Genomic DNA, 13,320 nt, shown 5'->3' on the forward strand with positions numbered 1-13,320 from the left:
CGAGGGCACAATACCGAACATGACAACTTAAAACCCTTGAACGCGCTTTTAAATGTGCAAGGCTGTGCCTTACAGTTGCATTAGAATGCATTTCTCCCAGAGCCTTGCTGCTATGCGAAGGCAATGGAGTGCTGCTGTAAAAGCCTGCTGAGTCAGTCGATCTGGTAGACATTCCAAAGGCTTCTTCCCACAGATGTTTTGGCTTTATAGACAGCATGCAGCTGCCCAACTTTTCCCCAGAAGCAACAGAGCGAGAGCGAATAGAGAAAAGAAGGTGGGGGCTGGGGGCCGCGTTCTTTTTAAGGTTGTACCATCTGATGAAGCTCTTGTACACGACTCAACTTGCTTCACCTTGAATCAAATTAGAGTCGCTCTCTTCTCGGGGCATGGGGCTCAGAAATTTCATGCTGCCCTACAGGAGCCCGTCAGCCAAGAGTTCGCACAGTGGGGAGACAACATGGAGAAATGAGGGGCAGGAAGGGGAATAAAAACAGACAGTGGGTGGAGAGGGGATGATCTGGTGTCAGGAGTTTGGAGCTGAGGTAGGAGGGAGCGCTGACACATTTCAAGGATGAAGGTTAATGGTAGAAAAGACCTGGGAGTCTATGCAAATAGAAAGAAACAGAATGACAGTGGAGAAAAGCAGAGGAGGGAAGGTAGCTTCATCAAAGAGAACTTAAACAGAGACAGAAGGTTGATGAGGATGAAAAGACAGACGGTTGAACATAAAGTGTAAGAAGGATGTAAAAAATGAAAAGATTTCTTCCGTTACAGAGAATAAGATAATGTGACAAGCATCCATAAAGCACTAAGACACATTACAATGAGAGCAGGAAATGAAATCTGACGCTCAAGACCTGATGAATAAGAAGACTCAGAATAAAAAACGACACCAACTATTAGAGGGATTACCGTGAGATTTCAAGGTAATGCTATAGATGAACTAAACAGTTATAGCTTCTAATGAAAGGCTCTTTTAATCCTACAACCTCTTAATTATAGCATTTAATGAATAAATTGCAGATCAAACATCAAGAGTAGAAACATCCATCCCACCGAATACACTGTGAATCTGTCTCAGGGTTTCCCCTAGTGTATTATAAGCCTGGCGGGCTACCAGGCTTTCCTCGTGTCCCCACCAGGCTAAGCATTGGTTATTTATGCAAGTCTTTTTAAAATGTTTGCATTTATGTCTCAAACGGCCCGGTCTACGGAAGACGGGTCCTTCGAAGGCCACGAATATGGACGATCGGAAGAGAGAAACTAAGTGTTTCATAAAATGCCACGTATGCTTGAATTGAAAGTTATTTTTTGAAACAGTAACTCCTTTCTCATCTTTACAGAATGTGTGTCGCTTTTTCCATGTTGCTCCTGTTGTGAATAGTGATTGTATGATGGGATCAATGGTGTGAAATTCATGCTGGGTTATGCCGTGTCAAAACCTGGTGAGTTCTTTTGTGTTACACCACCTTAATACATTTTCCTTTTTTTTCCCTCATAATAAAAAACTTGACCTGTGTTTGTTGTGTAATACTTCATACACATTTCACAACCCAGCATCATCTCTCATAACTTAATGGTTATTGATTTAATACTTAGTCTCAGGCTGGAAAGGCAAGCAATCAATTCAAATCTCTGTTCATCGTGTCACCTGTCAGTTCACTATAAGGTCAAGTGGTCTGATGGTTATCAGTTCAATAATCCAACATTTCAGGGTGTGAATAATTAACTTTATAACTGGACCATTACAGTAATAATTCACGCAGTTCCACAAACTGTATTGAAATTGTGAACATATGCGAAAACACAGCATATGAAAGCACCGGCTCTCATGTTATGGAGGTTTGATATACACAGAATCTGTCGCAGTCTGGTTGGCTGTTAAACTGTAAGTGGAGCACTGTGAAACAATATTGCTTAGATACTGTCCTCTACACAGCCGTGAACTGTTGCATACTGCAGAACTGCCATTCAAATCAGGCAGAAAATGAATTTATGTGACATCATGTCTTTTACCAGAGATGCAAATAAATGTGGAGGGTGATATGTAAGCTATGACCAGTTTCATAAAAAATTTAACTCTTACCAGTTGTCATCTGTAGCAATAAGTGCAGGAAAGCAAGGATTTTTAAATGCTTTTTACATTTTTACTGTAAACGTAGAGCACTGTAGCATTTTAACATTGTTATTTACAAGGACTGACTCATTCACATTAAACCTAATTTAAACTAGAGGAACGGAAGCAAAGGTAAAAATGTTATCTGTTAGCTTTTAGTTCAGCATGTTATCCCTATTCAAATAATCAGAGGTAAACACTGCCTGTGTCTAGCTTATCTAAACAGTGTCATTTTTATGACTCGTTATTCAGTCTCTACTTTAAATTAACCCAATCAGCAGACATGAAACAAGTTCTACCTCATGGCAGCCACATCCATGAACATTTCCTTAAAAGGTGCAACACCATCAAACCATTAACCACTGATGCAGATTAGAAGAAAAGCATTGATGCAACTGAGAGTAGTAAAAAGGGTAAATTAGGATTGTAAAACACATTTTCCATGTAAAAAAAAAAATTCCAGACTAGAATTTCCAGGGTTTTCAGTCCTGCATAAAAACAGTTGGCAGATTTCACATGTGGAGCAAAGAAAGAACAAAAGGAAGGATGAAGGGAAGGATGAAATGTAGAACAAAATAAAGGACAAAAGCAAGAAAGAATGAAAAAAAAAATAGGACACAAGAAAGTGAAAAAAGACTTAAGGAAAGACACATGGGATGAAACAAAAAATGGCAAAAAAGGAAGAGCGATTAAAGAAAGAAAAAAGGTAATAGAAATAGCACAACATTCACACAAAGAAAACATAAAATCTGGAAAAACAAATATTTTTCAATGCTCGTTTTCTTTTGTACCAATTCAAACCTGAAAAGTACTGAAATCATATTCCAAAACTTTCCAGACCGAGTTGGAACCCTTGGAATATGCCAATCTTGTGAAAGAAGCAATGACAAAAACAACTTCTATCCTGAAAATAATGTTTTTCTGTCTTTGTATAAAACAGACCATGTCGGTCAGTGTCTTCATCCACACGCACATAATGATCAACACTACTGAGAGCCTGCAGCACAGTAACAGCTTACACCAGCACAGCAGCACAGCACTGAGGATTTTAGTTGTTAAATATGCATGAGGCTCTGTGCCGGACTATATTTTAATGGCGTTCTTCAAAAGCGGGATGCTGCTGTTTTGGGAAGTGCGCAGCAACGGCAATCAAAGCTAAAACAACACTGTGTCAAATATCACGTTACACAAAGTGAGGGCTGGCTTTTGGACAGCGTGTCTCTGCTCAGTGGGAACTCTTCTTTAAAACAACACAGACCTGCACAGTAAGAGCACCGAGGTGCAGCAGTGAATTCCTAATAAGCGTTTTTGAATCTGAACCAACTCAAAATCTAAAACAAAAAAATGGAACTGCCAGGGGAAGACATTGTTTGCATATCCTAGGAAGAGCCAGCCTCTAAAGCCAGGAGATAAAAAAAATAACAAAAAAAACAATGAAGCTCATGAAAAGATGAACATGAAAGCCACACAGTGCTGTGCCAAACGGTTCATATCCCTTCAACTGTTCTGCATTTTAAACACAAACTTCTTTGTCTTTTATTTAGGTCCAACTCACATCTGTGGCTGACCAACATGTTTTGTCCTTTTGTTTAATTAGTTCAAGTCCAGTCAACCTGGACAGAGTCCTTTTTTGAAGATGGTTCAAGAAAGCATCCCCACAGCATGATGCTGCTCCTGCCATGTTTCACTGCATTTCTAGTGTTTTAAAGTCACAGTTCAGATATTATTTGACCTTTTAAGACTTGTTCTATGACTGTCCAGTATTTAACTTTATGTATATCCCCATCAACCTGGACCAGGTTGATGGGTTTCCTTGTCATTGCTGAAGACAAGCATCCCCACATCACAATCTTTCAACCACTGTGTATCAAAGTGAGTGGTAGCTAGGTGACCTCAAAACAAAGATGTTTGTAAAAACTTATGTTTTTAATTAGGTCGTCTTATGACTTTAAACGGAAGTTCCCTTCTCGCAAGTCTTGCGCAAAGGTCAGATTACAGTAGCCATATTGACAGCTTTTCTAAATCAATACTCTCCTTGCTCAGCCTCTCAGTTTTAGCAGATTTATCGAAGTAAATTTTCGGATGATGGATGGATTAGTGCTGTGATGTTTCTTACTTCTGAAGGGAACTGGTGGTACTGCATTTAATTTAGGGGTAACAGAGTAAGAGGGAATCAGTATGCAGACTACAACCTTCAGATTTTTACTTGTACAATTTGTAAAAAGCATATGTCATATTTCCACCCAGTTCACAGTTTTGTGGCTGGAACATGAAAGAAATGCACAAGTTTTAAAAGTGTGTAAACTTTTTCAATGCAACACCCACTCTGCCTGAAATAAAACTGGACAGCTATGCAAACGAAGTTCAGCCAAATTACATTTGATAACACACTTTCTGACAGAACGTCATGCAAAGTGAGGGATACAGAAAACCACATCACATGATTTAGGATCAGTTCTCTTATGAAGGATCAAGTCAGAGCAATTTAAGTGAGACAAGCCTGAGAAATAAAACAAAATAGACATAAACATGCTGTGGAGCTACAGAAGAGGAAACAAAAACAAGGATTTGGAAGTGGACGAGAGGAGTGGAAGGATTTCTTTCTGCTGTCATTGACTGCTTAACGAGCTGCAGTCGTGATGTTCGATAATAAACGTGTTTTTACTTTCAGAGATTAGAACAGAGGAGAAAAGAAGCACCCAGCGGGTCATTTTATCATCCAGTTTGGCTGCTCCATCTTTGACAGGTTTAATCCGCCGCATCCATGGCGATGCCGGACACGCGCATCCTCTGCATCCGGGTCCTGGAGGACTCTGCCGAGTGTGGCGTTTTTGTGGTTAACGTCTGCTGCTGCGAGCCTCGGCTCCTGCGGTTCTGGAGCACCAAGCCATTGTTCTGCAGCGCTCAGGTGGAGCAGTTGGGTGTGGGCTACAAGACCCCAACGCAGGTGGATTTTTTACTGCGGGCCGTGCGGCGCGTACCCAACCTTCCCAACAGCCACTACTGGGGGCCGTTCGTACTGGCACTGTGCCTCGACGCTCTTCACTTCCACTTCAGGCTGCCAGTTGAGGTTGAATCCGGCGTTGATGTTCAACGCATAATGAAGCAACATGGTAAACTCATACTGCTGCGGTGAAAAGCGTAAATCGGGAGAGTTTCTAAATACATTTTGTAATGTTTGTTTCTTTATTTTTAAGCTGGTTTGGCTTTGTTGGCTACATACAGCTTGAATTTCTCAAAGTGCAATCAATCAAACCTTAAATGGCTAACCTACACAATAGCAGATATTTCTGTGTTGAGAAAAATTTCCCATTAAAAAGCACTGAAAATGCCATTTTTGATACTATATTCCTCTTCACAAGAGCTAGTGTGTGTGTCTTGTAGTGCGTGTCACTGATAATGTTAGATTATTGTGTGAATATGTGTGTAATATATTTGAGGGCAAATATTTTTCATCTTCTGGTTGTTTCCTTTCGTAAGTATATTTATCTTTAAAAGACTGACCAGCATATCAATGAATGTCACAAAGGAAATATGCAAATCTTTAAAGGGTTAAGAATAAAAAAATATGTATATAAATAGGTTTTAATTTAATAGTTTTTCAGAAACTGATATATCCTTAGGGATCAGTGAATCCCTTAAGCATTAGAATAATTCCAGCTCCTCTTAACATCTGTGAATGTTTCTTACACATTTTGCCATACTTAAGATTTAAATCTGAAGTTTTCCATTCTTTTTAGCTGACTTTTTTTAAAACCAAGTAAGCAATAATTTTTAGAAGATATTTGTACAGAATCCAGATTTGAAGAAGAAAACTAACAAAGAGTAAGGAGGAAAGGTCACAAGAAATCATAATCTGTCGCGACCAAGTCCACTTCAGATTTGATCTTTCAAACACATTGAGCTGTCCTCTACAAATACTTTTTTTCATTACTCATGCAGTTAGTGATGACAATATTTTATCTCTTGCCAATGGCATATTCAATTCATATTTTCATGACCTTGCTTACTTAATAAGCCGAAAAAATGTAACTGTCTAAATGTAATGCATGTCAAAGTATGGGAATGATTTATTTGATCAACTTAAAAATTCAACAAGGTTCTAAATCTTATTAAAACTGTCTATTTCTAAACTGGACTGGGGGAAAAGCAAAGCAGCTAATTGTTACTTACATGTTTCCTCTTTTTTAAGGTTGTAACAAAATATATATTTTTCCTATTGGCTGTTTAATACAACAAAGCCACAGGTGACTTATTTCCATTCCTGGCTGTCTGATCCCCAGAGCAGATTGAAAGATGACTCAGAAAAATAAATAGTAAAACAGAGAAACACACAGAATCCAGAGGGAAGACCAGACAAATCCTGATTAACTTGTGAGAACAGTTTTATGCATCGTCTCCTTTTTGTTCCCGTAGACAGATTTTTGTAACGACACGTTTTCTCTCACTTTCCCTCAAAACCTCAAAATGATCGACATTACTCAACAACTTCTTGAATAGTTTGTTTTTTCATCTCTTATTTGGCTCCGGGGTTATCTAAAGTGGGAAACCATCCAATGATCTGGGCCAGAAGAGCGAGCGGCTATATCTTGCAAGCACAGCGGCCTTCAGGTCGAACAGCAGCTGTGTGCTGAGATTCCCTGTGGGCAGAGCTGAGACCCAGTCCAGTTTGCTGTTAGGTGACCCAAGACCTGGACCACAGTACGGCGTTCTAACTCTGAAAACTGATGGGTACCCGTGTCTCAAACTATTTTCCTTTTTCCGATTTCTACGAGAGAGATCTGTCAGTTAAATGTTGTTTTAATTTGCTAACGAACTTTAACATTAATAGGAATAAATATTAAAGTGTCACTGTTCAATACAAGTCATTATTACATGTAATCAATTTGACTAATAGAAGTGAATCTTATTTTTGATAAGCATTGAGTTTACTTATCAAAGCTAAGCATTTTTATCCTAAACTACTTCTTTGAAGCTTAGAATGGATGGAACATAACATATTTTCCACTCTCTACTGTATTTTTCCACTCATATCCACACCTGGGATCTAACTCCACAGTTTTCCAGAACATTTCTGACTACCTAGCAAGCCCGTCTGTGAGAAATCTAACCGTTCAGCTCAGATTTTGTCGTTGCTTCAGTGTCAGTTCAGTTCTCAGCTTTGTTTAACTGTGTAGACAGTGAACAAGCATGGTGCTTGTTTCTTTTTCTGAAACCGCAGTCTCCAACGCCCACTCAGAACAGGCCCCAACAGCGAGGCCCACTATGCACGTCCGCCCAGAGACAAACCACCGCGACATCCCTGGCCTAACCACACGGCTATAATAGAGGGCAGAGCCCAGGCTGGTTTATGATGAGTCGGGAACACCATAAGCTTGTGCGGCGAGGGAAATGATAGAACAGCGGGAAAGAAAAGCACAAGACAAGGGAGAATGTGTTAGACAAAGACGAGAAGTAACAATATACCTACCATCATAAGTAAAGTGGGATCCATCTTTGAAGACAACGACTGTGGGCAGCTCTGACAAAGACACGGACTGTTGGGAAAAAAAACCAAACCCCGTGTTACTTCATTGTAATTAAAAGATCGCTTGAAGCTGATTTGACTACAACTTTATAAATCATAATAACTGCAACATAAACACTACAGGAAACAATAAAAGTCAAAGAATATGATTTAAAACAAAGCACGGAGCAATTTATGAGGGTTACGTCATCTCGTTTTGTTACATTTACCAAAAGACCTGCCTTTTCACAGCACTTTTAAAGGGATAGTTCAGAATTTCTGTCAGACTTTCTGTGCATATGTGAAGTGTATACAATTTTAGACACTTGTACATATGGAACTTTTTCACCTTTTGTCATGTTACAGCTACAAACTTCTGGATATTTATTTGGGATTTCATGTTTTACACCAACAGAAAGTAGAGCAACATGATAAACTGTAAAGTTTGAAAAGTGTGGCTTACATTTGCTTTCGGTCCCCCTGAGTGGAAACTTTGTAAATACTGAACAATTCTGGCACATAAATAAGGTTTGAATTGGACTATTCTACGGTAATTCTGTCTTAATGTTATAGTGGTGTGTTCAGAGTGATGAACATGGTAGTTTTCCTCTTCATATAGTAGGATGCACCGATTGCAGTTTTATGGCCGATCACAATCTTTAAAAAGCTTGCCTGCCAATTCTGATTTTAGCAGAGAAATATAGGAAACATAGGAAAAGCACTAACAAAATTGTATCAAAGGTCCTTTCACTGAACTGAAAATACACCAACAAATGATTTACCTCAGGCAAAGCTTCCTCTGAAGCTGAGAAGAAATAAGTATAAACAATAAGTTCAGACGCCGCATCGTTGTACTTCTCCTGCAAACAGAAAAAAAGAAATCAGCTTTTAATTGTTTTCAACGGTAATAAAGGGGCAAGATGCATGTGATTTTTATTTATCCAGTCTACATTTTCAGCACTGTGTCTGTTCTGAAAAGGCTTGGAACGAAAACAACGTCTCATTTCATGGGTGGTGCTTACTTTCAGAGGAGACTCTGCACCGACATACACAAAAAGAACATCGTGTCTCTTCAACATGTGTTCGAACATCTGCTTGCTGGGAAGAGCCCGGACGGCTGGTCTGGAGGAAAAAAAACCCACAAAATATGATTTATTTGGATGGGTCGTTACCTCAAATGGAGACAGCGAAAACATGCACTTTCAGGGAAGTCAAGCTGTTGATTTATACACTGATGGCTCCACCTAGTGGAGGTTTGCTAAGAGGAAAAAAATGTTTCCCCCTCTCAAGTTGGGGCCAAGCTTTTGATCATCCCCTCTGTCATGGATGGAGTTTGATTTCCCCTGAAGGAGGAGAAAATCTGTCAGGCTCGCTTTATGCAGTGGCTTAAAGTGGAGCATCAGAGGCATCCGCTGAGCTATGAAACAACTGTGTTCGGTGTTGATAAGCAGGCTTGGATAAGCTTTCATTAGCACAGCATGTGGCACTTGGAAAATAAAGGGGGAGGTTCTGCATGTCATATTGTTTCGGTCCGAGACTCACCCCGCCACCCTGTTGGCAAACTCCACAATATCGTCTTTTGTTCTGGGTCCCTTGTAGCTGTAGGCAAGGTCGCCCTTTAACCTGCACGACAAAGAGAGACAAAAAAGGGGTGAAAAGCCGTTCATGGTTTTCACATGACTGGAAGCAAGTTTTAGGAGGTAAATAGTGATGTAATGTAGACAAAGTCATACTGTCACACATGAATCCTTATAAAGCTCTTTTAGCTGTTATCTGAACCCTACGTCTACACATTTCAAAGCCAAGACTTTTAAATAATTTATGATCATGCAAAAAAAAAAGATCCATTATTAATTTAATTTTCATGACAGGTATTTCTTCTGCAGGAAAGCTTCACTTTTGGTTCAAGCAACTGTAACTGTTGAGGAAAGAAAGAATAACACCAAGAGGAATTAAATGAAAGACAAAAGGGACCACATAAAAAAGGACAACAAGAAAGGAGTAACGGTGGGACACAGGTGAGGAAGGACAGATTAAAAGACAAGGAAAGAAGGAAAAAATAGAAGTTAGAAAGGAAGAAATAAAGAGAGGAAAGGCAGACAAAAATAAGGAATGAAGGAAAGAGAGATGGACAGTTAGAAGCCGGGATGGAGGGACAGACGCAGGGGCACAATGAAGCAAGAAGGAAGTTAAGGATGGGAGGGAGTGAGGAAAGGAGAAGAAAAATGAGCCAGGAAGATGGAAAGGAAGGACAGAGAGAGGGAGAGAGGAAGAAAGAAAGTGAAGAACAATTAGACATTAGTCTAGAAAGACAGATGTGTTCAATTCTCCAACTTTTTGTCTATACTCATCAGTGTCTGAAAAATCCTGAAATCGCTCCTATTCCCGGTAGGAGCTCCTCACAAATCCATCAGACGGTCAAAATTCATCACTTTAATTTGAGCTATTTCATATTCCAAATTTAAGAGGTACTTGGAAATAAAGGCTGCCATGATATTAGAGAGTTGGGCCTAAAACTTAAAACGAACCCATCAAAGAGACGGCGAGCCCATTAACAGTGGCCAAATTAACTAGCTGTTACATTGAAAACTGATGAGTTCAGCAACATTAAAGAAAACAACAGTGGATAATGAAAGCATCGTCTCCATAAAAAAAAACAAAAAAAAACACCTCAACATCCAGCTAAGTGATGAAAACTCACTATGGGGTATCCGGGTAATTATCCCAGAGAAAAACAAACATACAACATAAAAGAGAAGGTGAAAAATAGTTATTGATATCAAATTAAAAACCCACAATAACATTCTATTAAGTCAAACCCGATCTAAAACAGCATTTTTCAGACAAATATGATAAATGTCAACATATTCCTGAGCTAAAAGGTTTCAGACAAACTCATTTAATCCACTTTCAGCATGGGACATCATACAGACAGACAGATAGACACGGCTTCCTGTTACAACGGGTCACGAGACACTTTCTTTAAAAAGACAGAAGACGACAGATGAATTCTTGGCTGTTCAGGGATGAACCATCTGCTCCAACTCAGGCAAATGCTCTAAAACTGTTCGGATGACACTTGACAGCCAGAGCACAGATGGACAGTGACCCAGAACATAATGCAAGAGGAACCCAAGACTTTATGAAGGAAAGGGAAATGGACTTATTATGCAATGGCTGAGTCAACAAGACAAGCATACCAGAAAGACATCAGTATTAACGGCCAGCTTTGAATTTTCATTTGAGAACCTTCTGGAAAAATCCTCAAGTTTCGTAGTAACAAGAGTGTCAAACTAAACTGACAAATTTATTAATCAAATTATCAATTTATGAGTTGGCATCGCCTATTAGAGATGACTAGTTACCAGGTAACCTTGTTAAAACTGTTATGTGCGTGTATTCCTCAAACAGTAAGTTTTACCTTAACTCTACAATTTTCAATAATCATTTCCAGTTTCTGCATTTTCCATAAAATGCATAGGCGGAAAGCTCATAAAAATATAACTTTACAACACTCTTCACCCTTCCTGTTCTCACCTTAAAGTCTTGTTCTCACACAGAGCCTGAATGAACAGCAGATATGTCTCAGCATGTTTTAGAAAATGATCTAAAAAGCTTTAAAACGTCCTCCAACTTTATTTTTAACATCAATAAATTATAATATGCATTCCATTGACGCTCACTTGTCAGATAACAAATACCTTTTCAACATATCAACCTTTAAACGGGTAATAAACATACTTTTCATTAATCCTACATTTCTGTATTTAACGTTTTCACTAAATACAGAAAGTTGCAGAAATTTCCGCCTCTCGTAGTTAGGTCCCATCAAGTGGAAAAATGGTCCAATTCTGGTTAGCAACATATTCCTCTGTGAAACTATAATTTTACATTTCATCTATTTTGTGGTTTCATCCATTTGTGGGAGGTTTCAACACTAATCTGTTGTACATCCCAGAGAAATGTTCTTATTCTGTAATATGGTGTTATGTATACAACAAAAAGACAGTAACCTGATGTGATTTGGTCATAAACTGATAAGTAATTTGCAAATAACATCTTGGCTGCACATTAATAGAGATTTATGCTAGGCCACCCTTTACATAAAGGCTTAAAATGATGCATTTAGACAGCATTTCAGATTCTTGGTGGCTTAACGGAATAAAATGTCCTATTACAACTTAGGCTTTAAAGTAACACACACAGACTTACGAAGTAGGGCTAATACTTTATGCATGAGATTCAATAAAGAATAAAAAACCCTGACACATTCCTCCCACATTCATAAAACTGTTGCTGCAGATTCGTCAGCTGCCTGTTAATGCTGTTAATGCCATGGCTCTCACTTTCAGACAGATCCCAAAGGTGCAGCGTGGCACTGAGAGACTCCGGAGGCCATTGAAACCCAATGATCTCATGAACATGTTGGTGTGATAATGCCAACCGATCATGCTGGTAGAGGCCATTAGGGCCTGCACAGAGTCAGCATCAGTACTCTGACGTACCGCAGAATTTCAGTAAGGCTCAGCTGGTATTCGGGGCTTAAATGTGCGGCAGAAAAGAACACCCCACTTCTTCACACCCTGTTAACATCAACGCTATGACTCATACACAGACAGCAATGCAGCTCCACAGAGTCCTGGTATGTGACCAGATGTTTTACCTACACATTAGAGCAAAAAATAAATAAAATAAATCAAAAAAACAAAAACTAATTCTACAAGCCAATTGGGATTTTACTGCCTGATCAGCTTTACAATGCTGTCCATTTAAAGCCACAGTCATCAAAAGTGAATACGATGGTGTATATTATATCTGAACATTTCAGAAGCCACAGGCACATCTCAACTGGGTCACATAAAAAAAAAGTTAAATCAAGCATGAACGTATCTGTAAATCTACGCACAAATCCAGTTGTGCTGCTTTCACTTTGAAAGCAACTTTTAATTTTCTACGTAAGGAGAATCTTAATCTGAGCAGGTCATTCTGCAATAAACAAAGAGCAATGTGAATAACAAAAAATATAGTTCATGCTAAACAGAAAGAAAGAAAGAAAAATATTGATACAGAATGTTTTTTTTTTTTTTTTGACATGTCATTGCCCTGGGGATTTATTTGCAAATGTTATAATGATGTGTACAGTTTATTAGACACAAAGTTGTGTTGAATTATAACTTGAACTTAAATGATCAACACAGAATCTGATGAATATTCCTGTTAAGTAAATTCAGCTTCAGTTGTCAGCATTGTCCCAATCAGGCTTACTACAAAAAAAAAAAACATATACATCAAAAGTCAGGTTAGTCTAAAATATAGCATCAAGAAAGAAAATAAAAACAAAATAACCTTTTTCCTAATTATCTCCTGTTCCAAACAGAGCGCATTAAGGATCACCAAGGTTTCATCAGCCCACAGGGCCTAATGAGCTCAGGGGCAAACAGCCTCTAAATCAAGTCTCCTTCTCTCATCAAGGGAGGCATCTCGTGCAATTCGATGCCTGTTTCATCACTTGCTAGGTTTAATGTCACGAGCCCCGCCGTGATCCTGTGGCACTTTCCCAAATGAACCTGATGAAACCAAATGGGAAGCCCATTATGGCAGCGCCGCTGATAAATGTTCCAGCTTCAAACACATGGAGGAGACCCTGATCATTTATTCTCATGTCAACATGCGCTCTGCCGTTACGCAGCTGGCGTCT

General features: G+C 39.1%; 1 protein-coding gene across 1 annotated transcript in view; it reads right to left on the bottom strand.

The window, feature by feature from the left end:
• The window catches only part of tmx3b (thioredoxin related transmembrane protein 3b), a 44,695-nt gene that overhangs the window by 26,888 nt on the left and 4,487 nt on the right, over positions 1 to 13,320 (bottom strand). The window contains exons 6-9 of the mRNA XM_008396569.2: positions 9,165 to 9,245; positions 8,645 to 8,744; positions 8,405 to 8,482; positions 7,587 to 7,653 (exon numbers count right to left, since the gene is read on the bottom strand). Coding sequence (XP_008394791.1) covers positions 7,587 to 7,653; positions 8,405 to 8,482; positions 8,645 to 8,744; positions 9,165 to 9,245 — 326 coding nt within the window. The remainder of the gene's footprint in view (positions 1 to 7,586; positions 7,654 to 8,404; positions 8,483 to 8,644; positions 8,745 to 9,164; positions 9,246 to 13,320) is intronic.

The sequence above is a fragment of the Poecilia reticulata genome, linkage group LG20 (genome assembly GCF_000633615.1).
Source record: "Poecilia reticulata strain Guanapo linkage group LG20, Guppy_female_1.0+MT, whole genome shotgun sequence".
NCBI classification, from domain to species: Eukaryota; Metazoa; Chordata; class Actinopteri; order Cyprinodontiformes; family Poeciliidae; genus Poecilia; species Poecilia reticulata.